Genomic DNA, 27,217 nt, shown 5'->3' with positions numbered 1-27,217 from the left:
CAGATGTATAGAACAGACTTTTGGACTCTGTGGGAGAAGGAGAGGGCGGGATGTTTCAAGAGAACAGCATCGAAACATGTATATTATCTAGGGTGAAACAGATCACCAGCCCAGGTTGGATGCATGAGACAAGTGCTCGGACCTGGTGCACTGGGAAGAGCCAAAGGTAGAAAGGGAGGTGGGAGGGGGGATTGGGGTGGGGAATACATGTAAATCCATGGCTAATTCATGTCAATGTATGACAAAAACCACTACAATATTGTAAAGTAATTAGCTTCCAACTAATAAAAATAAATGGAAAAAAAAAGTTCAGTATAGTCAAAGCTATGGTTTTTCTAGTAGTCACATATAGATGTGAGAGTTGAACCATAAAGAAGGCTGAGTGCTGAAGAAGTGATGCTTTTGAACTGTGGTGCTGGAGAAGACTGTTTAGAGTCCCTTGGACTGCAAGGAGATCAAATGAGTAAATGGTAAAGGAAATCAACCCTGAGAATATTCATTGGAAAGACTGATGCTGAAGCTGAAGCTCCAATACTTTGGCTATCTAAAGTGAAGAGCTGACTCATTGAAAAAGACCCTGATGCTGGGAAAGATTGAAGGCAAAAGGAGAAAAGGGGCAACAGAGGATGAGATGGTTAGATAGTATCACTGACTCAATGGACGTGAATCTGAGCAAACTCCAGGAGATAGTGATGGACAGGGAAGCCTGGTGTACTGCAGTCTATGGGGCAAAGAGATGGACACAACTGAGCAACTGAACAACAACAACTTGTATATCATTTCTAAATCTACAAATATATATATATGTTGGGGGTGCCTAAACATTTTTCTTGGGCAGAGGGTGTTATCAAAAAGTCTGATGAACACTGCTCTGGATTCCTAGGCCCAGCTAGACACTAGGGGATGCTAGTCCTTGTTTAGGTTGGGAGTCTAATTAGATTTGTTTCGGATTTAGGAACAAAAAACTAGTGAGAACTGTGCTCCCGAGTAAATTTTTTTGAGGTTCACAACAACAACCACAATGTTTGAAAATTAATGGGAAGAAACCAAAAACTCTGAAAAGGTTTTCCATGGCTCTGACCCTCCAAGGTGGGTGTCTTATTAAACAGCCAGAACCAGGTCAGGCTCCTCTTTCTCATTCTCTCATCCCAGATGCTCTCAGTTTCTCTGTCTTCTCTCTCTCTCTTTCTATCTTTTCCCAGCAGTATCTCACATTCTCTCTCTCTCTCTCTCTCTCTTTCTCACATACACACAATTGGCAACAGCAAAGACCAGACAAAAGGCATCCAGAGCAGGAGAAAGAGCTTGTTGCCTCTTGAATGTCAGACAGACCCGGACTCACTTCCCACTTCTACAGACCACTAACTGTGAGATCACTGCAAGTCTCCCCCAGTCTCAGAGCCTCAGAATTTCCCCTGGAACAGGCACATCTACAACTCAACAGTAACATGACAACCCAATTTCCAAATAGCCAAAGGCTTTCAACAGACATTTCTCTAAAGAAGATGTACAAATTGACAACAGCATATGGAAAGATGCTTGACATCACTAGTCATTAAAGAAGTGAAAATCAAAACCACAATGAGATACCACTTCACACCTGCTAGGATGGCTAAAATATGAAATACAAACAACAAGTTCTGGGGATGATGTGGAAAATTTGGAGACCTGACATATTGCCGGCGGGAATGTAAAATGGTGCAGCTAGTTTGGAAAACAATTTGAATTCCTCACAATGTCACACACAGTTTCACCATAGGACCCAGCGAGTCCTCTGTATTATATCCAAGAGAATTGACAGCCTATGTACACACAACGACTTGTACATGAATGTTCACAGCAGCATTATTCATAATAGCCAAAAAGTGGAAACAACCCAAATGTCCATCAACTGATGGATGAATAAACCAGATGTGATATCATACAAGATTCTTCAACCACAGTGGGGAATGAAGTGCTGACACACGCTAAAACATGCATAAACCTTGAAAACATTATGCTCAGAGAAAGAAGCCAGTCAGAAGAGAGCCCCTATTGTATGATTCCATTTACATGAAATGTCCAGAATAAGCAATCCATAGAAACAGAAAGTGGATTAGTGGTTGCCAGGGAGAAGGGGACATGGCGAGTGACTGCTAGAGGGTATGGGGTTTATTTGGGGAGGATAAAAATGTTCTAAATTAGATAGTGGTGAATAAACTGAAAACCACTGATGTGCACACTTTAAAAAAGGTGAATTTTATGGCATGTGAATGATATCTCCATAAAGTTATTTAATTTTTTTTTTTAAAAGAGAACTTCCCACATAGAGCTGTTATGAAAATGAAAGGCCTCCATCAGCGATGACCAGCAGGGTCCCCAGTCCTGGTATGTGGCCATCATGTGGGAGACGATGCCCTAAGAAGGTGACCTGGCAACGATCTCAAAGCACAAGGACCCTAGTTTTTCAGAAGGCTGCACCAGCCCAAATTCAGGGAGACGCGGAGAAAGGAGGGGGTTCATTAGTATAGATCTGCTTGGACTCCAAACAGGACAAACACACCCTCCTGACGTGACTTTTCTCTGTTTCTAAACAAACCAGGTCAAAATGATAAGCCCCAGACCATAATCTTTCCCGTCCCCAGTGAAAGGGAAAATGGGCTGGCTTCCGGCCCAAAAGCCGCCTTCCAGGAGAGAAGCCAGGATGCTCTGGGCACAGATGAGGGGACTGGGGCTCCCTCTCGGCCGCACCCCCGGCCCTCCCCTGCCCTGTGAGCTTCTGACAGCAGCGGGACTCCCGCCTCCCCCAGCTCTCCGTTCAGTACTTTGTCCTCAAAGATGCCTTCGAGCCTCGAGGCCAGGGCAGCTTCTGCGGGGAAGGGGAGGGCGTGTGTCAGGAAACACCCGCCAAAGCTGTGGGTCCCACGAGGGCGGAGGGGGGGCAAGGCCTTCCGAGAGTTAGTCAGACCCTTCACCTCACAAATAGGGAAGCTGAGGTCGTAAGGTTTCTGAAGGCCCCGCAGAGCAAGTTAGCGACAGACCCGGAGTGGGCCGGCGGGACCCTCCCAGTACCGGGGAGAACTTCATTCTCCCCTGACTCTCCAGAGGAGACGGAGGCGCTCATCTGACTGGGAAACCACTGAGTGGGACTCAAATTCAGGTCCGCCGGGAACCACAGAATGTCAGGCCTGCTGAAGAGCTTCTTTCTCCCCAAAACTCCGAAAAAAATCCCCCCACCCCGCCCCTCAGGCGCCCCGTGTCCCTCACCTGAGCTCCGGAGGCAGGTGCGGGCTGGAGGCGAGGCGAGCGTGGACTGCGGGTGCCGGGGGAGGGGCGGGGGAGGGGCGGGGGAGGGGGGGCGGAGAGCTGACCCCGCCCCCTGACGAGGAGGGGGCGGGCTGACGCTGGGCAGGGGCGGGGCCTGACCCTGTGCTGGGGGCCCCAGGTTCACTGCTCACCGGCGTGGCATTCCTTCCTGCGGTGCTGTCGGCCCCCTGCCTTCCTGTCTGACCTGACTCTTACCCCGATGTGCCAGGAGGGCAGATGGGGCGGCTACACCCCGAGACCCCTGTCTCCTCCGCCTGGGGCCATGGCCATGCCGTCTAACTTCAGGGCCTGTTGCACCACTCTGGCTCTGTCAAGCTGCGTCCTAGGGCCGCCTCCTCCCTGCCATGGGTGAGGCTGACTCAGGGCACAGCCATGTGGGCCAACCTGATGCTCCCCCGGAGGACGGAGGTTAGGCCGGCAGCAGAAGAGGAGGCCTTAGGCTCAGTGTTGCCTTGAGAGACTCCTGTGAGTGGGGCTAGCAATGCCCTCCGGTGGTGAGGAAACCAGGCAAAGGCTAGAATATCTACTGACTTGTGGGTCCCAAATGGGTGGGGGGCGGGGACTGACCTCTCAAAGTTGAGGCCAGAATTAACCCCAGCTCAGCCTACCTTTCTCACTCACATCTCAAACACTCTGGAAGAAGGACAGTAAACAAGTCCTACCCTGCCCTGGGTAGCACCCTGAGGGAGACGTGCCATGACAATCTCCATGAAGGCAAGGCCCAGGCAGCTGGGGGTTCCCAGGAGGGCTTCCTGGAAGAGGAATCATCTAAGCTCAGGAGTCATCCTTGAAATCATCTTTGACTCTTCGCTCTCTCATACTCTGGTTCTGACTTCTCTGGAAAACTCTGTTGGCCCTACTTTCAACATATTCTGAATCCAGCCTCTTCATGCCATCTTCTTGCAACCACCCTGGTATCCACTAGTCTCTTTGCTCCTGTCCACCACCCACTATCTGTTCTCATCAGGGCAGCCAGAGGGATCTGGTTAAAACCCAAGTCAGCTCACATCCCCCCTCTGCTCAGCACCCTCCCAGGACTCCCCCCTTACTAACTTCTGTTCTTACACAGCCCTGTACAATGTGCCGCCGACTCCTTGCCCTCTCTGACATCAATTCCTATGACATCCTCTCTCACTCTGCCCCAGCCACCCAGGAATGTGCCCCAGACACTCCAGTTAGGCCCTCCCTCCTCAGGGCCTTTGCCCTGGCTGTTCCCTTTGCCTAGAGTGCTGTTCCCAGACAAACACCTTGCTCCTTCCCTCACTTTTTCAGGTCTCTCTACCCAAATGTCACTGTTCCCTAGAAGCCTTCCCTGGCCACCCTGTATATTATAGTAACCACCAGCACCATCTTCCCCTTGCATCCTACTTTACTGCTCACCATCAGACATGCTATTTTCTTGTTATGTATACTTCCTTCTTATGTATTTGTTAGTTTCAAGATCTGGAACAGTGTCCAACATATAGTAGGCGCTTGATAAATTTTGTTGAATGAGAGAGTGACCTGGAAGGGTAGCCCAAGATGCATTCCAAGGGTGCAAAGGTTTAGAGGTAAGAGGCAGTATTGTGTTGAGGATCTGCGAATGAATTCAGTAAAGTGGGAGAATGGAGGACTTGGGGCTAGAGGAGGGGAGAAGGGAAAGAGAGAGAGGACTTGGAAGCCACATCAAGGAGATTAGGCATTATCCTGAGGCTGATGGGGATATGGTCAAATCTCATGTTTCAGACCAATGATTTGGCTGCCATATTGTGGACGGGGGAGCAAAACACAAGGGGCAGGATCCTGGTGAGCTAGAGCAGTGGCGGGGTACAGAGGACTAGGGACAGGGGCACTGCACTGTGCAAAACAGTGGCCACAAGCCATGTGTGGTTTTGGAGCCTTTGAAATGTGGCTGGGCACAGTTGAGATGTACTATGAGTGTAAAATATATAGTATCATTATATATTAATTATTAATATTATATCATTATATATTAATTATATTATATAATTATATATTATATATCTATATTTATATAAATATATACATTTCTATGTATTATATTGATATATTGATATATATTATATATAGTATATTGACATTATATATTATAATATTATAATATAATATTATAAAATATGTCAATATAACAATATTATTATATAAAATAATATATTATATAATTATAATTCTATAATATATAACATATGAAAATAAATTTATAATAAATATATAATTTATTTATTTATTTATTATAAATTTATATATATATTATACAATATATAATATATATTATATTAATAATTATATTATATTATATATTATAATATATTTAATATAATATACAAATATACATTTATATATTTATAAATATCCTTTAATATATAAATATGTTATAATATATAATATATACAATATATTATATATAAAATATCTATATAGATAATATATTATCTATATAGATATTATCAATATATTATATATTATATATATAATTTATATATTTTTATATATTTATGTAAATATAGTTATATATTTATATGTTATAATGTATTGATTATATATTATATATAATATAGTATATATATTATAATATAATATTAATATATAATATATATTATATATTATTATATATTATATGTGTATCATACATATATAATATCTAAATATATTATATATAATATAATATAGATAATATGTTTATATATGTTAGAATATAATATATTATATTCTATATGTTATTTATACAATTATATATATCTATATATAATATATACATTATATATATTATATAATATCTATTATACATTATATAATATAGATAATATGTTTATATATAATGTTAAAATATATTATATCTTAATATATTATTTATATAATTATATAATATATATATCCATATATGCACATATAGTGAATACATACGTGTGTGTGTGTGTGTGTGTGTATTTGTTTTTGGGTTTTTGGCCATGCAGCTTGTGGGATCTTAGTTCCCCAACCAGGGATCAAACCCAGGCCCTCAGCAGTGAAAGCACAGAGTCCTAACCACTGGACCACCAGGGAATTTCCTCACAATATATTCCTATCGGACACTTCGAAATCAGAGGGGAAAATTGAGAGGGCTTGGTGGCTCTGGACTGTGAAGGTGAGGTAGAACTTTGGTCTAATTGCAAGTCTCCTCTACCCTCTAACTGCTGCTTTCTGATGAGACCATGCAGTCCAGAGGCAGAGAGAATTGGACAGGAGAGAGCCAAGAAGGTTAGTTTTCATCTCAACACAAAGACACACACAAGTCATATCTTCACAGTAGAAACTATCTAGAAATGAAATAGGTTGATGGACTAGGCAATGAGATCTCCATCCCTGGAAAAATAAACTTGAGAACGACCATTAAGCAAGGGGAAGGAAGTTGAACTAATCAGTTGTCCTCAAAAATGTGGTCCCTGGACCAGGAATATCAGCATCACCTGTAACCTTTTTAGAAAAGCAAACTCTTGAGTCCCATCCTAGTCCTAATGAATCAGAAACTCTGGAGGTGGGAACTGCAATTTGTATTTTAGCCACCTTCCAACACGCTGGGTGATTCTGGTGCTTGCTCACATTTAAGAACCAATGGACTACATTATACTTCCTACCACTGAAAGGTTTCAGTGACTGGCATGTAGTACTGTTCGTAAGACCCAGTCAATACCTTGTGTTTACTATCTTCTCGTTCCAGGTGGTTCAGTGGTAAAGAAACTGCCTGCCAAGCAGAGACACAGGTTCAGTCCCTGGGTGGAGAAGATCCCCTGGAGAAGGAAGTGGCAACCTGAAGTATTCTTGCCTGGAAAATTCCATGGACAGAGGAGCCTGGCAGGCCACAGTCGATGGGGTTGAAAAAAAAACGGAGTGACATCCCGTCCCTCACCATGGAGTGACCACACAGTACAGAGCAGGCCCAGGTGAGGGTACTTCCCCTCTCCGCGAGTAAGAGTTGACCTCCGGAAGGATGGAGGGGGGACCTCGGGGTATTTCCTACCTCTCTGCCGTGGGCGGATCTCCAGGGCCACGACAGAGCTGCCAGAGGCATGAGGAAGTCCAGCTTAGCTCCATGCTGAGGTGACCTCACTGCTGTGTGTATGCGGGGGAGTGATTCATGGGACAACCTCCCACCATCCTGTGGCCACAGCTGACAGCCGGGGGAGCTAGCTCAGCAGCTGAGCGTGGCATCCGGCTTCCCTGCATTCCAGAATTGACAGCCGGGGCGGGGGCCCCCTGACTCAGCAGGCACGGGAACTCTGCAGACAACAGCTGCACAGCTTGACAGCTTGGCCTCGGTCTCCATATCCGTCAAAATGGGGGGGACGGCTGTCCCAGCCCGTGCTGAGATTATTTGTATGAAGTGTTCGGGGCGGTGCCTGGACAGTCAGCCCTTCCTAGGCCTTGACACACTCGTAATGAAGCTCTGCGATCCCTCCGGCGGACGGGAGCTCCCCAGAGACTTCCTGCGTCCGGTCCGAGAGTGATGCCCTGTGGGTGTAGGGCGGTGGAGAACGTGCCCCTACTATGAACACCCTGGAGCCTGGTTCTTTTTTATTTTTTTAATTGTCATGAATTAATGGATTCATTCGCCTGTGCTGGACCTTTGTTGCCACGCGGCTTTTTCTCTGGCGGTGGTGTGCAGGCTTCTCGTTGCGGGGGCTTCCCCTCTGGTTTCGGAGCACAGGCTCTAGAGCGCTCAGGCTTCAGTGGTTGCAGCGCGGAGTTCCAGAGCGCAGGCTCAGTACGTGCGCGCGCGGGCTTGCCGGCTCCGTGGCATGTGGGGTCCTCCCAGCTCAGGGACCAAACCCGGGTCTCCTGCATCAGCAGGTGGATTCTTACTCACTCAGCCACCGGGGAAGCTCGAGCCCAGTTCTTGACGTGAGTTTTAACTTACTCACCAAATGGGTGCCTCTGACGGCAGGGCCTGTCTTAATCATTTCCCAACATTTCTTAAGTGAATGCTGTAGACAGGGACTATTGCCCCATTTCATGGATGAGACAAGTGAGAACCAGAGGAGTAAAGGGCTGCTCAGGGTGACATAACAGATATGTCTAAGTCGGGACTTGAACCCAGGTTTCCCCAACTCCAAAGGCAGGACTTTTTTCACTCCTCCATGGAGAAACTCCAACCTAACCTAGCTTAGAAGCTCCTGCATGTGTCATTTAAATCTATGTTTGAAGAGGTAGCCTCTGGCCTCTGCAATTCCATATTCTTTAAGAAACAATGGCTGTACCTGATGCAATCTGAGATGGAGTTGAAAATATTTCTACATCTAGGTTAAGCCTGACTCACCCTGGGCCTCCAGGCCTCAGTTGTTTCAAACTGTGGAATGGGCCTATCGAAAAACCTCTGCAGCTGAAGGCAGAAGTTGGACCTGGTCATCTTGAGAGCCCTCTGACTCTAATGCCCCCTCTAAAGAACAAAGACAAGAGGTAATTTTTTTTTTTTTTTTTTTTTTTACAAAAAGGGGGTGGGCGGATTTCCCTGGTGGCTCAGTGGTAAAGAATCTGCCTGTCAGTGCAGGGGAAATGGATACCTGGTCCAGGAAGATTCCATGTGCCACGGAGTAATTAAGCCTGTTCTCCACAAGGGGGAGATGGCAACCCACTCCGGTGTTCTTGCCTGAAGAATCTCAGGGACGGGGGAGCCTGGTGGGCTGCCGCCTATGGGGTCGCACAGAGTCGGAAACGACTGAAGTGACTTAGCAGTAGCAGCCACAAGAGAGTAGCCCCCACTCGCCGCAACTAGAGAAAGCCCTCGAAGAGCAATAAAGATGCAGCAGAGCCAAAAACAAACAAATAAATAAAACAGTGTGTACATGCCAAGTAAATTTAAAGAGGGGGCTGAGTGGTGAAAAAATCCACCCTAGGACACTCTGACAATTCCAAAAAAGGGATTCAGATTCAATTTAGGTGGCTTTTAATTTTTTTTTAATAGCAGAAAGATCCTCTTGACAAGTAAAATTTAAGGCATTCTATCAGATCAGAGTGGACTTTTTTTTAGCTGAAGTGGGGGTCCTGGGGCTAGCGGTGGGAGCACCTGCTCAGCGTTACCTTGCAGGGCCATCTTGAGGGCCTACTGTGAGCTACTTTGTGTCCACCACACAGCTGGAGCTTTTAAGAAGGGGCAGGATGCATTTCCTGTGTCTCTGCCCCAAACAGGCCATCCAGAAAGCAAAACCTATGAAGTGCCGTAGTTCTAGAAATCGGAGCCCAGTGAATTTTGTGAACACTCTTCTAACAAACGAATTGCCAACAGACATCTTTAACACAATCTGGGAAACTTGAATATGGACTAAATATTAGATTGTTTAAAGGTTAGTGTTATTTTTGTGAGGTATGATGTTGGCACAGCAGCTATGTAAAAATGTCATCCGTTGGCATGGCAGGCTGAAGCAATTACTGGTGACAGGACATTGAGTCTGGGATTTGCTTGCTTAAAAGCACTCCAGCTTTGGGGAAAATGTGGGAGGGGGAGACAGGAAGGACAAAGCAACCAATGTGGAGAACAGCAGAAGCTAGGGGATTCAGACGTGGGAGTTTATTATATTAATATTATTCTTTCCACTTCTGTGTACATTAGGATATTTCCATAAAAACAATCTTTGAGCATGCAGTTACTGAACTCACCTGGTCTCGTCCTACCCTAGTGTCTGGACTGTGGCTCCATTGCTTTGTCTGAAGCCTGTATTTAGCAACTGGATATCAGGAGACTCCTGGCTGGAACCACTGCTGCGAAATCTCCAGCTGTGAATTGTGTCAGCCTTGGTCATCCTGTCCCATACTTGCTGTTGGGGTTTGCAAGTATAGTTCTGTGCTTGAGGAGATAGTCAGCAAGTTCTTTTAATAAATGTGCAAGTTGTTAACCATTATGATGAATAAAAAGAACAGAAAGGGGGAGGGAGGGAGAAAGGAGTAGGGGAGGAAGGAAATAGGGAGAAAGATTTTTTTAATTAATTAGTTTATTTTAATTGGAGGCTAGTTACTTTACAACATTGTAGTGGGAAGGAGACTTTAAAAACAGCTTTTGAGATCATCTTCAGATCCAAGACCCAGATGTTTGAAACAGATTCACCCATGCCGGAAGGACACAGTGCCTTCAGCCTGGGAATTCTCCTAAGAGCTCTGGGCAGTAATATTCCTGTGAACAGTGTCTAACTGGGCTCAAGCCAGTTAGATGTCACAGGACACACCTGTCCTGCAGGTATGAGGAGCAGACGCAGGGCATGCTATGATGGAGCCTGAGACTGTGGGGATACAAGCATGCATGTCTGGAACACTGGCCCAAGTCTCTGCCTGGAGGATGTATCTGCTCCTCAAGGCTAGGCTCACACTTCCCATCTCTCTCCTCTGTCCCCACAATCTTTCCCTCCACCATCCGATTCAGTGTATGTCTTCTCCACAAGCTGTAACAGTAATAAAAACAACTAATAGCTACAGTTCACTGCAGGTTTGCTGTGTGCCCGGCACTCGGCCAAGAGCTTTTCCTTCTTGGGTGGGCGCCGGGAGCCAGCACATGAGATCCCACCCATGACAAGGTCATGAGGAGAAGACCTGACAAGCAAGGCAGATCAGGACTTCAGGAATTTCAAAAAGCTGCCCCAGCGCTCACCTTAAAGATGATCTCTGTCTTTCTGATGCTTGCTATATTATACTGCTCCCTAATTTCTGTGACCCAGGTAGAAGGCTTTCCCCGACCTCTCTCCAAACAGAATCAACTTAGAACTTTAATCAATATGTCCCCCGGACGGCGGTATCCTATAAGATTATCCAGGATGAAAGGAGTGTTTCAATTTAGACCCCTTTGCTGGCATTCTAGCCTGCTTGGCAAATGCGTACTAATGCACATGACTGCTCACAACACCTTAATCATAAACAGCATAAAGAACCTGATCACACAAAAGGACAAAGCCCTTCGGGGGTGAGGAAGCCCTATTAGAGAACATAAAAATATTATTCTAAAAGTGGTTAGAGATTTAGAAAAATACGAGTTTAGAATTGTTCATTTTAACCAGGAATGCTAAACAGGGGCTGCCTCACGGAGCTTCAGAGTCTTTGTGTTGGAAACCTTTTAGATAAATTTAACTGATAACTTTTGCAAAAGGACTGACTTTGTGTTCATTAAAGAATAGATTACAGGAAAACAGCTTTGCATTCACCTAGGTCATAAAATGTTAATAGGCTCCAAGGCCAGAAGATAATGTACAAGACCCTCATAAACAAAGAAGTATGCAGAAAACACCCTGGTTTCGTGAAGAACAAGTTGATGTAATGTTAAACTATCTTCCCCTTAGAAATGTACTAATTTAGGGTATAAAAGCCACGGTAAAAAATAAAGCATTTGCCAGACTCTGCTGCACCCCCCATCTGGTCACTCTCTCTCTCTCTCTCTCTCTCTCTCTCTTTCTCTCGCCGATGCCGTTCATCCTGAGGGTACCCCTGGATCCTGCCGAGGCTGGACCCCGGCAGGTGGGTGCTATTATTTCCATCTTATAGATGTGGAAACTGAGGCTCAGAGGGGCTGAGTCACTTGCCCGAGGCCACACAGCTAGAAAGGGAAGTGGCTCAGTCGTGTCCGACTCTTTGCAAGTCCATGGACTATAGCCCATCAGGCTCCTCTGTCCGTGGAATTTTTCAGGCAAGAGTACTGCAGTGGGTTGCCATTTCCTTCTCCAGAAGATCTTCCCGACCCAGGGATCGAATTTTGATCTCCCGCATTGCGGGCAGACGCCTTACCATCTGAGCCACAATGGAAGCTCCCACACAGCTAGAAGAGACTCAAATTCAACTCTGTCTTCTCACAAAGTAGTTGTTCTTCACCACATCTCTCTTAGTTTCCCTCCATATCACCCCAGTGTTTAGCAAACAGCCCGGCTCTTTGGTAAATACTGACAGGAAAACTCAGGACTTTCCAGATGAAGTTAGTGGTAAAGAACTTGTCTGCCAGTGCAGGAGACGTAAGAGATGTGGGTTCCATCCCTGGGGTTGGGAAGGTCCCCTCGAGGAGGGCATGGCAACCCACTCTGTTATAGCCACGCTTTCCGGGAAACAAACTCACTCAGAAGGACAATGCAGATAGTGGAGTGCAGTTTATTACACCGGCGGGCCCAAGGCAGAGTCTCCTCTTAGCCAAGGGCCCCGACCAGCATTATGTGAAAATCTTTTATACCCCATGTGTTGTGTCCAAACCCACCAGCCCAAATCCCTTTAGGCTTACAAAGGAAGGGTAAATACAATCACAATAACCCCATCATTCACGTGTTATGTGTTATAGATACTGTCCGAGGCAGGGGTGATTAGTGTCTTCCCTGCCCAGAGGGGGGTCTTATCCTTCCATTGTCATTCCCACAGGTGCTCTTCAAGATTCCCCTGCCCAGAGGGGGGTCTTATCCTTCCATTGTCATTCCCACAGGCGCTAAGCACAGAGTTCAGAGTCCACTGGAGAGGTGGCCGCGCACGACCAGCACGGACAGGCCTGAGATGGAGTCCAGGCCCTATGAATTCCTTCTTCAACTCCAGTATTCTTGCCTGGAGAATCCCATGGACAGAGGAGCCTGGAGGGCTACAGTCCATGGGGTCACAAGGAGTTGGACACGACTGAACGACTCAGCACGCACAGACGAATATTCACCGGTTGGATCCTTGGTTCCCGCTCCAGGGCTGGAGGGGACTGTCACTTTCTCCCGGCAAGCTGCCCACCCAGTTAACTTCCCAAAAGATGTGACAGAACAAAATGATATGACAAGACAAGAGTTTAACCTTGTATGCTTCAAGCCCAGACATTTTTCTCCATCCTGGAAAGAAGTGGCTTAATATTATAAACAGCCATAAAGTGATTTAGTATCATAAATAGCTTGCGGTTGTTGCTGTTTAGTTGCTAAGTCATGTCCGACTCTTTGCGGCCCCACGGACTGTAGCCTGCCAGGCTCTTCTGTCCATGGGATTTCCCAGGCAGGAATACTGGAGTGGGTTGCCATTTCCTCCTCCAGGGGATCTTCCCAGACCCAGGGATTGAACCCGCATCTCTTGTGTCTCCTGCACTGGCAGGCGGATTCTTTACCTCTGAGCCACAGGGAAGCCGCACATGTGACTAGTGGCCATCGTATGGGGCAGTGCGGATACAGAAAATCTCCAGCTTTGCCGAGTTCTGTTGGACACTGCTGCTCTGGAGCCCAGAGCCCAAAACAGGTATCCAAGAAGTGTGTTATAATATAAAGATTTCTTTATCCCCTTCTTACAAGCGTGAGAAGAACATAGCTCAGAGAGGTTGTGTCATTATCCCAAGGCATCACAGTCAGGAAGCAACTTCAAGGGGATTTGAACCCAGGGCTGTCTTGCACACATGACTCCCTTTGCCAAGAGCCAACAGCCTCAGGGTTGTTTAGAGAATTCTTTAAAAAAAAAAAACACAATTGATTATGTATATGTATATATGATTTATTTATTTTTGGCTGTGCTGGGTCTTCGCTGCTGCTTGGGCTTTCTGTAGCTGCAGCAAGGGGGGGCTACTCTGCAATCGTGGTGCGCGGGCTTCTCATTGCAGACTTCTCCTGCTGCAGAACACCGCTTGAGATCGAGGGCTCGGTAGTTGTGGCACAGGGGCTTAGTTGCTCCGAGGAATGTGGGATCTTCCCTGATCAGGGATGAAGCCCGCGTCCCCCTGCATCAGCAGGCAGATTCTTGACCACTGGACCACCAGGAAAGCCCTGGAGAAGATTTGCGGCTCTAGCTGTTTTCGTATATATCCTCCCACCCTGAGCTTGTACCTATCTGCAGAGAAACCGTGCAGCTTCATTGAAGAATTGTTGCCCAGTCTGGGGTCAGTCCTGATTCCATCCCAGATTGATTGGCTGTGTGACTTGCGTGGCCAACTCAGCTGCGTTGGGTGTAAGATGGAGAAACCGGCTGTGATGTCCTGAGGGTTGGATGAGGCAGGCAGAAGGCCTGGTGCGACAGGGTACTACTCTTCATATCCTGGCTGGCTTTGGCGTGGGCCGCATGGGAAGTGTGCTGGTTGGCTTGACCGATAATAGCAGCTCCTGTTTCTGGAATGCCTACAGATGAGAAAGCTGAGGCTTAGAGAGGTCAAGTGACTTGGCCAAGGCCTCACAGGAGCAGAACTGACCGAGGTGGGGGCTCCCACCTGACTCTCTGGTCACCGTGACTGTGTCTCGCTAGCAGGATCCAGGGCACCACGGGGAATCGGAGGGAGGAGCTGTCCGCTGAGAGGTGGTGAGCTCCCGGTCCGCGGGAGTGTGCAAGCCGGTGATGGGCCCTCGTCTGCGACCAGGACGCCGGGGAGGGATCCGCGAGCCCCTCGGCGGGCCCCTCCCGCCTGCTGCCTCCCGCAGCGGCGGCCGCGGCCGCAGCGAGCGCTGCGCCGGCGGGCGGGGCGGGGCGGGGCGGGGGCGGCTATTTCTGTCCGCTGAGCGCAGCCCGCGCGGCGGGGGAGGGGGCCCGCGCCGCCATATTCCCTCCCGCCGGCGGCCCCGCGGCGCAGCCACCATGAGCACCGCCGCCTTCCACATCTCCAGCCTCCTGGAGAAGATGACGTCCAGCGACAAGGACTTCAGGTGCGCCCGCGGCCGGGCCCCGCGGCCGGCTGCCCCGCCCTGAAGCCCCGGCCTTCCCCTCCCGGAGCTCCGGTCCTTGCCCCCCGCGGCCCTGCAGCCCCCGCCTTGCATCCCTCCCGGAGCTCCACCCCGCCCCCCGAGACGCCCCCCTCCTCGCCTCTGCGCCCCGCGCGGGAGCTCGGGGTGGGGGGGGGGGGCGCCCCTTGTCCGCGGATCGCTGCCCGGCCCTCTCCGGGACTCCAGCCCAGCTGCGTCTCCCACCGCGCAAACTTCAGCCCCTGCCTTCCGTCCCGCCGCTCGGCCCTCGGACACCCGGTTTCTCAGCTTCTCCTCTCTTGCGTTTCTGCCCAAGCCCGCATCTCTCCGCGCGTGCCATGGGCCCCGGCCCTCCTCTCCAACCTACGCTGAAGCCCTCGGCCTCTCCTGCCTCCTCTTCTCCGCACTGAAACCCGTTCCCTTCCCGGGACTCCAGCCCCCAGGGCTGACTTTTTCACTGGGACCCTCAGCTCTGCCCCGGCTCAGCGACTTCACCGCAGGCCTCCACCCCCGCACTTCAGAGGGGTACCCTCTCCCCGTCCCTCCCCTCGCCGGTTTGTCCCGACCCTGCCTGCGGGAGGGGGCTGGGCTGAGTGGCTTTGCAGACGCGGGTAGGTGATGCTTCGGAGAGGGGCTTCTACGTTTTTCTGGGCCACTCCCTTTTTCGGTCCAACTTCCTTCTATTCTGGGGAAACTGAGGCCCAGGGAGGGGAGAAAGGGTTGGCCCATGATCACACAACCTGTTCTGAACCCTTTGAGCTGTAGGAAATTTTCAGAGATAGCCACGCCCACCCATTGAGCATTCATTCGGTCAGGGTTACCCCATTTTACAGATGGGGAGAGTGAGGCTCAGAGGCAGAAAGGGCTGAGGTGCCGTCGGAGAGTTAGGAAATGAAGAATCCGCGGTCACATCCAGGTCAGTCTAACACAGGATGAGATTTCGGCGAGGCTGTTTGATTCTTGACTGGGGAGGAGACTGAGGCCCTGCCCCCCACCGCCTTCAGCAATTCATTCCTTCACAGGCCCGCTTTAGTAGACCCGCTGCTTTAGTAGAGCCTCAGAGCCACAGTCCTGGGTTCAGATCCTGCCTCCAGCCATTTACTGGTGGTGTGATTGTGGACAAGCTGCTTAATCCCTCTGAGCCTCAGAAGCTCTGTGAAATGGAGTCATAGCAACCCACCTGGAGGGTTGGTGTGAAGAGTTAGCTGTATGTGGGATGCTGGCACCAGGTGAATGCTTAACTTGTTGCTGTTTGGTGATTAAGTTGTGTCTGGCTCTTTTGCCACGCCGTGGGCTGTAGCCCGCCGGGCTCCTCTGTCCATGGGATTCTCCAGGCAAGAATACTGGAGTGGGTTGCCATTTCCTTTGTCCAGGGGATCTTCCCGACCCAGGGGTCGAACCCACATCTCCTGCGTTGGCAAGGCGGATTCTTTCCCCCTGAGCCACCAGGGAAGCCTCAGGGACACTGTTGTGATTCTGTGCACAGCAGAAGGCTGCAGCGTCTCTTTGCTCTGGGCCTTTACCTGGAAGTTCTTTGTCCCTTCATTTCCCTGCTTCACCAGGCTAGCTTCTACCCATCACCTCCTTGGGATGCCTCCAATGCCTGTCCCATGTTTCTGCTACATTCTCTTCTGGAGCCTGGGAGGCCTGGAGCCCCTGGAACACTGGACTGTATACTCTGCTTTTGTGTCCCAGAGGCTGTTCTGGGTATACAGTAGGTGCTCAGTGAAGGTTTTCTGTGTCCCGGGCTCCCTGTGGTCCAGTATAGTCTCATTCAGTCCTCCCGTCTGCCTGCATGGTCATGATTGTTCTTCCTGGTCTCCAGGGGCTTGGAGAGGTGGAGTGACTTGCTCAAGGTCACACAGCCGACCAGTGGCCGAGGGGATGTGCCCCACCATCTGGGGCCTCGAGGCCAGGCTCCAGGAGAGGGAATCGGCCTTGCCAACTGGAGCCTGAGAAGCCCGTCCAGTCTGCTCTGCCAGCGGTCCTGAGAACACTTAAAACCACCCCCAAGCATATGAGGATGGTGTCTATTTTTACAGTCCGAATACCAGGGGGGCTGGGTCCTGCTTGACCAGCTGTCCAGGCACCCATGTGGCCCAGTGTTTCAGCTGAGTCGCCTCTAGGGTTTCTCTGGAATGAAACTGAGACTGTGTCCTCTGGCTCCTGGAGGCGGGTGGTGACTGCAAGTGGGGGTCCCGAGCAGGTGGAGGGAATCTTGCCTCCCCGTTGTTCCCAGTCCTCACTGTGAGCAGGGGCTGTTCTGTTCCCACTCAGACTCCAGCAGTGAAACCAGTAAACTGAGGGGTCTTGAAGGAATTCCTGCATCATTTTTTGGGAACATTTCTTTGTTGATTTGGCTGTGCCAGGTTTCACTCAGTGGGGGAACACGGAATCTTTGATCTTTAGTTGCAGCTTGTGGGATCTAGTTCCCCGACCAGGGATGGAACCCAGGCCCCCTGCAGTGGAAGCACAGAGTCTTAGCCACTGGACCACCAGGGAAGTCCCTGCTACATCATTTCTTGAAAACACACAATAGTATTGGTTGAGGAGCCAGGAGAGCTGATTCTTTTCCCAACTTGCTGGGTGACACGGGGTGGTTCTTGCAACCTCTCTGAGCCTAGTTTCCTCACCTGCCTCATGTTAAGAGCTGGTTGTCCCATTAAAACCTCCCGAGGATGTTATGAAATGGGGCAAAGAAAATTCCCATTTTTGTAAATGGAAAAATTGAGGCTGAGAGAGGAGCCATTGCTCAAGGTCACCCAGGTGATAAATGACATGACCAGTATATTTACTTAAAGCCAAACTTCAGTGCCCAGGCTCCTGTCTACCAAGTTATCCCCTTTCCTCTTTACCCTTCTTACCACCACCATACACATACACACATATATCAATATATCTCTAAGAGCTGAGTATTTGCAGGAACTTGGCAGTGTCTGAAATGCTGGAGCGTGTTTCAGACGAATGGGTTTCAGTGTTTGGATTTCCACACAGCTCTTTGGCTCTGAGCTCTGTTAGGGGCTGACTCTAACCCTCCTTCCCCTCCTGTCCTCACCATGCCCCTCAGGGCCTCTTTGGGCCAATCGTGTGCTGGGCCTGGAGACCCAGAGAGGAACTGACAGGCCTCTGTGGGTTCATGTTAAACGGAGGAGACACTGGTGACCAAGTTTGCAGTGCAGTGTGAGAGGTGCTATAATGAAGGAGTGCAGGGTTTCTGAGAGGTTCCTGTCCAGGGAGACCAAATGTGCTTAGAGACTGTGGGTGGAGGATAGGGCTGGATGGTGAGAGGCGTCTTCCCAAGACTGGGACATTTAAGTTGGGCCCTTGGCAGATGAATAGGAGTTCGGTAGGTGGAAAAGAAAGAAAGGGGCAGGAGGCCCATCTTGGGCAAGGGAGCACATCCCTTGGGTTGCCAGGCTGAGCTGGGTCTCCACGAATTGCAGCAGAAACTCAGCTGCAGGGTCCTGCCTGCCTTCTCTGAATATCCCTTCAGCTGGACAGACTGAGGAGTGCATGTGGCTACCCTAGGCCTTGTTGCTGTTGTTGTTAAGTCGTGTCCGACTCTGGCGACCCCATGGACTGTAGCCCACCAGGCTCCTCTGTCCATGGGATTTCCCAGGCAAGAATACTGGAGTGAGTTGACCATTTCTTCCTCCAGGGGATCTTCCTGACCCAGGGATCGAACCTGCATCTCCTGCATTGGCAGGCAGATTCTTGACCACTGAGCCACCTGGGAAGCCCATACCCTCGGCCTTGTCCTGGCTCAGAGCCAAACCTCTTCCTTCATCTGATCTTGGCTGCTGCTTCTGCAGCAGGCAGGCCCAGAGGTGGGCATCGTCAACCCTGCCACCCTCTCCTTGCCTCCAGCCTAACCTCTTTCCTTCTGTTAGCAGCTTGAGGCTTATCCCAGCTGTGGGATAAACAGCTATGACACTGACAAGCGCCTTCCTGCCTGAGGGGCCCTGGGGCCCACTGACATCCAGCAGTAGGTCTGAGCCTGCAAAGATGAGGCTGGAATCCTACTGTGACCAATTTTGCCCTAGGAGGCTTGGCTTGGTGGGTTGTGAGGTGCAGGGCTGGAGGAGGTTCTTGGCTGACTTGCTCAAGCTAGAAAACCAGGCAGGTGTGAGGAGGCCTGGTAGGGGATCAAAAGCCTGACTCTTTTTCTGGGGCCGCCCACTCTGTGATCTGGACTTCACAGCATCTCACCTTGCTGCTATCAAGTGCCTGCAAGAGCCAGTAAGCAGATGCAGTGGGCCTGGGGTGATCCTGCAGGCCTGGAGACTGTGTGTCCACCTCCAGAGGGCAGCTGTCACTGCCGCGAGCCAGTTACTGTCACCGGAAGCTATTGTTCAGTTGCTCAGCCGTGTCCTACTCTTTGCCACCACAGGCAGCACGTCACTATCTCCCGGAGTTTGCTCAAACTCATGTCCATTGAGTCGGTGATGCCATCCAACTGTCTCGTCCTCTGTCGTCCCCTTCTCCTCCTGCCTTCAATCTTTCCCAGCATCAGGGTCTTTTCTGGTGAGTCAGATTCTTCACATCAGGTGGTCAGAATACTGGAGTTTCAGCTTCAGCATCAGTCCTTTCAATGAATATTCAGGGTTGATTTCCTTTAGGATGGACTGGTTTGATCTCCTTGTCTGTCCAAGGGACTCTCAAGAGTCTTCTCCAGCACCACAGTTCGAAAGCATCAGTTCTTTGGTGCTCAGCTTTCTTTATGGTCCAACTCTCACATCGGTACATGACTACTGGAAAAACCATAGACTGTAGATGCAGCTGTATTCAAACAAGAGAATCTGGAAGTCAGTGTATTGTCACACACAGGACTCCTTGTGATAGCCTAGCCGTGCCCACAGCCCAGATAATCCACCTGCTCTTGACTGCCCCTTTGTATCAACATGTGCTCCTGGGGGAACTGCAAGGGTACTGCCCAAGTCACCAGGGCCCGGGCCTGCTCGGCAATGCCCCTCCGCCCTCCCTGCCCAGGTTCATGGCCACCAGTGACCTGATGTCGGAGCTTCAGAAGGACTCCATCCAGCTGGACGAGGACAGTGAGCGCAAGGTGGTGAAGATGCTGCTCCGGCTGCTGGAGGACAAGAATGGGGAGGTGCAGAACCTGGCGGTCAAGTGGTAAGTGTTGGCCCCGCTGGGAGCCGGGGGGTCCCTGCCCCTTTGGGGGTCCAACCACTGGGGAAGGACTGGCTGAGAAGTTCTTGGAGCGCCTCCCTGGGTCGGGAAGATCCCCTGGAGAAGGGGCTGGCAACCCACTCCAGTATTCTTGCCTGGAGAATCCGTGGACAGAGGAGCCTGGCGGGCTACAGTCTGTGGGGTTGCAAAGAGTTGGACACGACGGAGCGACTCCTTAGAGAACCAGTGGAGTGGGACAGTGCTTTGGTCTGGCTTCTCCCGGAAGTACAGGGTACAGTTACACCCTGCTGCAGGGATTCACGTGTAAGTTTATTAGGGAAGCGATCCCAGGAAGCTGGTGGAAGGAAAGCAATAAAGCATGACTTCTCAAGCAGCTTACCGATGTGGGCAAGTGGTGCTTAACCCTGGGGGTGTCCCTGGAACACAGTGTAAGACATGACCTTCAAGGTGGTCCCACCTGCCAGCTTTCCTTGGTTGAGGGCTGCTTCTGGGGTAGGCAGGGGGTTATGCATTTCTTGACATCTCCAGGTAGAGAAAACCCTCAGATACAGATGTAGATGCTGGCAGCTGGAAAGTCAGGCTGGCATGTACAGAAATGGTGGGGGTGAAAGAACACGGGGGTCTTTGCCACTGGCATCATGAGGTGTGATCCTGAGACTTCGCCGGTTGCCCCTAGAGTTGAAAAAGCAAGATGGGTTATGTGAATTTCAACTTGACCCCAAGAGTGGAGGAATTCAGTAAAGAGTCTCACGGGTGAACAAGACATGCTCAGGCTTGTGGTCTGGTCGTCCCTCTGACAGTGGAATTGAGATCAGGTGGACTGGTTTCCTACTAGCAAAAGCAGTAACCCCTCTTTATAACACAAAATCTGAAATACTCTTTTCTTACCATGAAATGAAATTCATGCATACTAGCACCTGCCTCTACCCATGATTACAAAACACTTTATATAATGCCCTAAACAGGCACATAAAGGAAAAAGAGGAACGCAGTTGCTAGTAAGATAGTCTATGTTTCAGTGCGTAAATGCTCAGGCACATCAACATGTAATAAAGTTATGGGGAGCCTGCACCAGAGTGTCGGCTTGCTGTCAGCGCTGAGGCAGGAAGCAGGTGGAGACAGGTACGGATGCTGGGGACTCAAATACTAGCACAGTGGCATTGCTTTTAGGAGATTTCTAAAATGGTGACCATTTCCCAGTAAAGTTTTCCAGAACAACAAACTACAATCTTCCTTCAAGTTACTTGATAACTGCATTTTTTGGAAATTTTAGAGTATATTAAAATGGTACAAAAAAGTATTTTTGTGTTTATATGTAAAACGAAATTACATATAATTTCATTTAGGACTCAGATAATTATAGAAAGACTTTTTACCTGTGTGACTGCCCAGTGGGATGTTAGAAGCTCCAGCAGGACAAGAAACATGGTTTTGCAATATTGTCTTTCTGTCACACCCGGCCTCCCCTCTCTCCCTTCAGTAAAAGCCAGAAGTGCCATCTCATTAGCTATGATGAGCATAACTAATAGAAGGCCTGCCAGTAAATTTCCAAAACACCCCTCAGAGCAGTTATTACCTCTACTGGGAACCAGTGCTACAGGAAGTTGAGTGGGAGGACCCATGATTTCTTAGAGAAAGAAGAGTTTTGCAAACTCGTGTGCACTGCAGACACGTGAGCCCCTTGTTTAAACTGTGTGCTCCCCACCCAGGCATTCTAATTCAGGAGGGGGTCGGGCCAGGCAGATGAGGCTGTGCACCCAAGAATCTGCATTCTAATGTACACCGTCATCTGGGAACCACTCTTAGGTTAGAGGTCCTCAGCCTTGACTGCCTGTTAGAATCACCTGGGAAATTAAAAAAAAAAACAACTCCCCAGTGTCCAGGCCACACCTGAAACCATTTAACTCACACTCTGGGGCTGGTACGCGGGTAACAATTTCTTAAAAGGCCCCAGGTGATGGCAGTGCAGACTTAAGGCTGAGAAGCAGTGTGTCTCGTGCGGTTTTTATTTTTCTAATTTAAAAATAATTTTATTTTTATTTTTGGCTGTGGTGGGTCTCTGCTGCTGGGCACAGGCTTTCTCTAACTGCAGAGAGCGGGGGCTTCTCTTATTGTGGAGCATGGGCTCTGGGGGATGCGGGCTCGGTAGTTGCAGCTCCCAGGCTCCAGAGCACAGGTTCAGTGGTTACGGTGCTTCGTTGCTTCAAGGCGTGTGGGATCTTCCCGGATCAGGGATCGAAGCCGTGTTCCCTGCATTTGCAGGCGGGTTCTTTACCCCTGAGCCGCCAGGGAAGCCCTCTGCGGTTCTTCAGCTTTAATGTGCTTTCCAGTCACCTGGCAGTTTTGTTGAAGCACAGATTCTAGTACAGGAGCTCTCAGGTGGGACCTAAGCTCTGCATCTCTGCGTCTCCTGATAGAGCTGATGAGGCTGATCTGTGACCACCCTCGGAGAAGCAAGCCTCTAAGGCAGAAGTTCTCAAAGTGTGGTCCCTGGACCATCTACCACAAACTTACTAGAAATGTCCATTTTCAGGCCCCTACCTAGACCCCTTAAGTCTGAAAATCTGGGGTGGGGTGAAAATCTGGGGTTCAGTCTGTGTTTGAATGAGTCCTCTAGATGATTCTGATACACGCGGAAGTTTGAGAACCGTGCTCCGGGGCATTCCTTGGTTTCCAGCTGAGGTTCCGGGTTCGATGTTTTAGCCATGGACTGAGATGCAAAATCCAGGAGGAGATGCAGTTTTGGGAGGTGTCAGGCAGTAGGTCAGCATAGCCAGAGGGTACCTCTCTTTCTGGCAAAATAGGGAGTCCTTTGTTGATCTGAGTCTTTTCCTCAGCACATGTGGCCCCACAGCCTTGAGGGGACCTAAGGGGTACCCCAACTCGGGTTGAGCCTGGGCTCTTACACTCCCTCCCTCCCTGCTCAGCCTGGGTCCTCTGGTGGGCAAAGTGAAGGAGTACCAGGTGGAGACCATCGTGGACGCCCTCTGTGCCAACATGCGGTCAGACAAGGAGCAGCTCCGAGACATCGCTGGCATCGGCCTCAAGACCGTCCTGTCGGAGCTCCCCACTGCAGCCACAGGTACCCAGGTCCCAGGGACCAGGTGCTTCTGTTACTTGTCCTAGTTTATGATTGAAGAAGCAGAGGCTCAGAGAGGTGAAGGGACTTAGCCCAGGTCAGCCTGGTAAGTAGCAGGGAATTCAGACTCACGTCTGCTTAACTTCATGGCTGTGTTTCAGAGATGCTCTTAGACGCTGCAGTTAACACAGTCTAACTAATGGCAGCTTGAAGACATGGGGAGTTGCTTTTCTCACTTCACTCGGAAGGGATCAGCCACTCCATTTTTGCAGCGATTTACCGAGAAGCTCAGTTAGGACAGGGCTAAAGTCTCTCCCCACTTCTCTTGCCCTTTATAAGTAAAGCGCATGTTTCCCCAGAAGACACTGACCTGTATCTCACTGGCCAGAACGTGGTCACCCGGCCCCTCCAGGCCGCCAGGGAGTCTGGGAAAGACTCCTCATTGGAAGGCAGAGGGCAGAGGGGTCAGATGTGAGGTGGGCCACCTAGCAGGTCTGCCCTCGGGTCCTCAGCTCCCCAGCAGTCTCCTTTAGTTTGGCTGAACCCTGGAAGTCCGGCCTTCTCTGGTCAGCACCCTTTGGGGGTTGGGGGATGTGGCCTCAGGGATGCAACCAGAGCAAAGGCCAGCCACAGGTGGAGGCGGCCCTGCGCCTCACCGCGCCCACCTTGCGCTCTGTGCAGGCTCCAGCCTGGCCTCCAGCGTGTGCCGGAAGATCACCGGCCAGCTCACCAGTGCAATTGCCCAGCAGGAGGACGTGGCCGTGCAGCTGGAAGCCCTGGACATCCTTTCTGACATGCTGAGCAGGTGCGGGAGGCCACCCTGAACAACGAGGATGACAGGGAGGGGTGGCAAGGGGACAGGGAGGGACTCGGCTTCATGGAGTGGGCACTTACTGTACCGCAGGCCCTGTGCTCAGGGCCCTTTAATCGCCCCAGCAGTGTCCCAGGAGAACTTGACTGTCACCAAGTTCTCCTCACTAGTCTGTACATGAGGAACCAGCTGGGCCAGTGTTTTCAATTGCACTGCATGTTTCTAAAGTGTTCATTCAGCCTCTCAAGATTTGAACATCTACTAGACCAGTGCTGGGAGGATGGAGTTGGCTGGGTCTTGGCCGCCTCAAGTGAGTGAGTGAGTGAGTGAGTGAAAGTCGCTCAGTCGTGTCTGACTCTTTGCGACCCCATGGACTGTATAGTCCATGGAATTCTCCAGACCAGAATACTGGAGTGAGTAGCCTTTCCCTTCTCCAGGGGATCTTCCCGACCCAGGAATCGAACCAGGGTCTCTTGCATTGCAGGCGGATTCTTTACCAGCTAAGCCACAAGGGAAGCCGCCTCTAGGGAAAAGCTCAAAGATACGTAAATCTGTGAGTGCAGTAAGAACAACAGCATGGCTAAGAGCAGGGCCAGTAGGAGCTCGGATAAGGAGACCCTCACCCGGCTGAGGAAGGGGGAACCGTCCCAAAGCGAGTCCAGTTAGCTGACTCTTCAAGGATGGGCAGGACTTGGCCAGACGTGGGTGGGCATAGAGGGACCCTGGATGGGGAGGACCCTCGGCTCAGAGGACAGAGGCCATCGAAGATATGGGGTCTCTGGGGGTTGTGGGGTGTCATGTGGGGTGATAGCTTTTCTAGTAGGTGAATACGTGAAACCCAGGAAAGAGGTCTGTGCTGGACAGAGAGAGATGGGAGGGTGAGGTTAATGTGTAGGTGTGGAGTGAGAGGAAAGGTTTCAGGACACGTATGGGATGGGAAAGGCACAGGCCTGGCTTGGAGGGATGGGAGCTGCCAGGGTGGGAACGGGCTGCGTTTCTGTGTGCAGAAACCATTCTTTGCTGTTCTCTCTTGCCTTGAGCCGGGAGCTCAGCTCATCCCAGGGTTACTGGGAAGCCACTGGAGGAATTAGGCAGAGCTACACTGGAGATCGGTCTGCTCTCAGTGAGTGTGAGTGAGTGAGGATGAGCAATGAGGCAGGGCCCAGGCTCGGGGGAAGTCAGGAAAGCTCACTGGAGTCCCCCAGGTCCCAGTACATCTGGCTTCCTCCCCAGGTGGGCAGAGAGGGCTTGAGGAAAGCCCTTCCCCTCTCTGCTTCCTCTCCTGTGAAAATAAGGAATCACTTCACACAGTTGCAGGGAACCTTCCTGTCTACCTAGGACCACTGGGTTGTCATAATGGGGAGGAGGCCAGAGGCCCTTGGGGAGAGGGGAGGTGCCCAGCCCAGGCTGTCCACCGCCTGGGCCCCGCCCGACGCCCCCTCCGGCTCCCCAGGCTGGGAGCTCCGCTGGGCGCCTTCCACGCCAGCCTCCTGCACTGTCTGCTGCCGCAGCTGAGCAGTCCACGCCTGGCCGTGCGCAAGCGGGCCGTTGGGGCGCTCGGCCACCTGGCGGCCGCCTGCAGCACCGACCTCTTCGTGGAGCTCGCCGACCACCTGCTGGACCGGCTGCCCGGCCCACGCGCGCCAGCCAGCCCCGCGGCGATCCGCACCCTCATCCAGTGTTTGGGCAGCATTGGCCGCCAGGCAGGCCACCGCCTGGGTAAGGGGGCGGGGCCCACGGCGAGGGGCGGGGCGGAGGACGGGTTGCTGGAGAGGGGTGTGGCCTGGGCTAAGGGGCTGGGCGTGGGACAGGGGTGCTGGGATGGGGAGGGGCCTGGGCCAAGGGGCGAGGCTTGGTTGCGCCACCTCCTTGGTTAGGGGATGTGGTTGGGTGGGGAGGTGAGGAGGAGAGGGGCGGGGCTGGAGCACCTGGAAGAGAAAGGGTGGTCTCAAGAGGCAGCCAGGTGGGCCCCGAGCTTGACCTGCTTCTGAGCCCAACCCAGAGGCTCGCGCGGGTAGCTGTAAGTCATGCCCCAAGACTTAAGTAAAATATGTTCTGTCGTCCTGTTTTGACAACTGTACCTTAATAACAACCTAGGTGATTAATAAGGTTTTAATTTTCAAAAAACTTTATTGAGGGATGATGTGTGTACAACACACCACTCTAGTTAAAGTGTGCACCTCGGTGTGTTTTGACCTTTCCATATACCACTGAAACTGCCACCGCAATCAAGATGCAGAACATTTCCATCACCCCTGGAAGTTTCCTTGTGTCTCTTTGCAGCCCATCCTTCCCAGGCCCCACCATAGGGAACCATTGATCTCCTTTCTGTCACCAGAGGTTAGTTGTTTAGAAATGGAATTCAGCGATCAGGTTTGAGTTTATTCTCGAACTCCTTGGAGTTAGTCTAGGCTAGAACAAGGCAGTGTAAGTACAGCGGCCACAGTCTGCCCTCCCGCCCCTCTGGCTCTCTCGCTGCAAGGGCCCTTACAAGCACACACGGAGACCCCAGCCTCCCGTCCAAATCTGTCGACGTCTCCCCAACGGCAGCCACCCCTTGGCCACCCTCAGAAGCATGGACCTGGAAAAGAGACCTGCACAAGACCAGACGTGGGTTCAGGGTTGACTGGGCAGGAAAGTAGGGAAGGGTGTAGCTGGAGAAGGGCTTAGCTGGAGTTCCTTCTGAAGCCCAGGGACCAGGCAGGGGGCCCCTCTAGCCTGGTCTATAAGGGCAGTGGCTGTCTCCTCACTTTCCTCACCCAGGGCTACAGCCTAGCACAGGAGATAATCAAGAACATGAATAATAGTTTTGACAACAGCTGCCACTTATCGAGTGCCTGTTCTGTGCCAGGCACATCTTTATTTGCATTTTATTGATAATCTTGACAAACTCTCTGCCTGGTGGGCGTTGTTATCCCTACTGTGAAGATGAGTGATCTGAGGTTAAACAAGGGTTGTGTTTAACAAGGTCCCATAGCTTAGATGGGGCTGAGTCTGGGCTACAACCCACTTCTGCTGAAGCCTCTGAGGTACATTTGCAGTGGCCAAGGCGGCAGGGACAGGCACAGGCTGATTGCCGTGGGCTGGGGGAGCCCGGGAGATGGACTGGCCTTGCCTCAGTGACCCACCTGGTCCCGCAGGGGCCCACCTGGACCGCCTGGTGCCCCTGGTGGAGGAGTTCTGCAACCTGGATGATGACGAACTTCGGGAGTCCTGCCTCCAGGCCTTTGAGGCCTTCCTGAGGAAGTAGGTGCAGCGGGG

The 27,217-nt window shown here is 50.8% G+C and overlaps 2 protein-coding genes and 1 long non-coding RNA gene across 6 annotated transcripts in view; 1 reads left to right on the top strand and 2 right to left on the bottom strand.

The window, feature by feature from the left end:
- TMEM40 (transmembrane protein 40) overlaps positions 1-3,312 on the bottom strand; it is a 35,966-nt gene extending 32,654 nt beyond the window's left edge. For both annotated transcript variants that reach the window (XM_020872520.2, XM_070463317.1), the window contains exon 1: positions 3,247-3,312. The gene's annotated coding sequence lies outside the window, so the exon portion shown is untranslated. The remainder of the gene's footprint in view (positions 1-3,246) is intronic.
- A 9,068-nt stretch (positions 3,313-12,380) lies between these two features.
- LOC139033781 (uncharacterized) lies at positions 12,381-14,540 on the bottom strand. Its single transcript, XR_011486256.1, has 2 exons — positions 14,450-14,540; positions 12,381-14,360 (listed from the first exon to the last, which is right to left on the bottom strand). It is a non-coding gene; the product is annotated as an uncharacterized lncRNA (long non-coding RNA).
- A 34-nt stretch (positions 14,541-14,574) lies between these two features.
- Positions 14,575-27,217, top strand: part of CAND2 (cullin associated and neddylation dissociated 2 (putative)) — a 29,684-nt gene continuing 17,041 nt past the window's right edge. For 2 of the 3 annotated variants that reach the window (XM_070463403.1, XM_020872545.2), the window contains exons 1-6: positions 14,575-14,879; positions 19,905-20,048; positions 22,994-23,148; positions 23,827-23,950; positions 25,410-25,675; positions 27,097-27,202. In XM_070463403.1, the coding sequence (XP_070319504.1) occupies positions 14,575-14,879; positions 19,905-20,048; positions 22,994-23,148; positions 23,827-23,950; positions 25,410-25,675; positions 27,097-27,202 (1,100 nt within the window). Of the gene's footprint in view, positions 14,880-14,991; positions 15,527-19,904; positions 20,049-22,993; positions 23,149-23,826; positions 23,951-25,409; positions 25,676-27,096; positions 27,203-27,217 lie in introns of those variants that run through there. The other variant, XM_070463404.1, reaches the window with a different exon arrangement.

This window comes from Odocoileus virginianus, unplaced genomic scaffold (assembly GCF_023699985.2).
Source record: "Odocoileus virginianus isolate 20LAN1187 ecotype Illinois unplaced genomic scaffold, Ovbor_1.2 Unplaced_Contig_2, whole genome shotgun sequence".
NCBI classification, from domain to species: domain Eukaryota; kingdom Metazoa; phylum Chordata; class Mammalia; order Artiodactyla; family Cervidae; genus Odocoileus; species Odocoileus virginianus.
The sequence above is the reverse complement of the archived record's forward strand: the minus strand, read 5'-3'. Positions and strand labels throughout refer to the sequence as shown.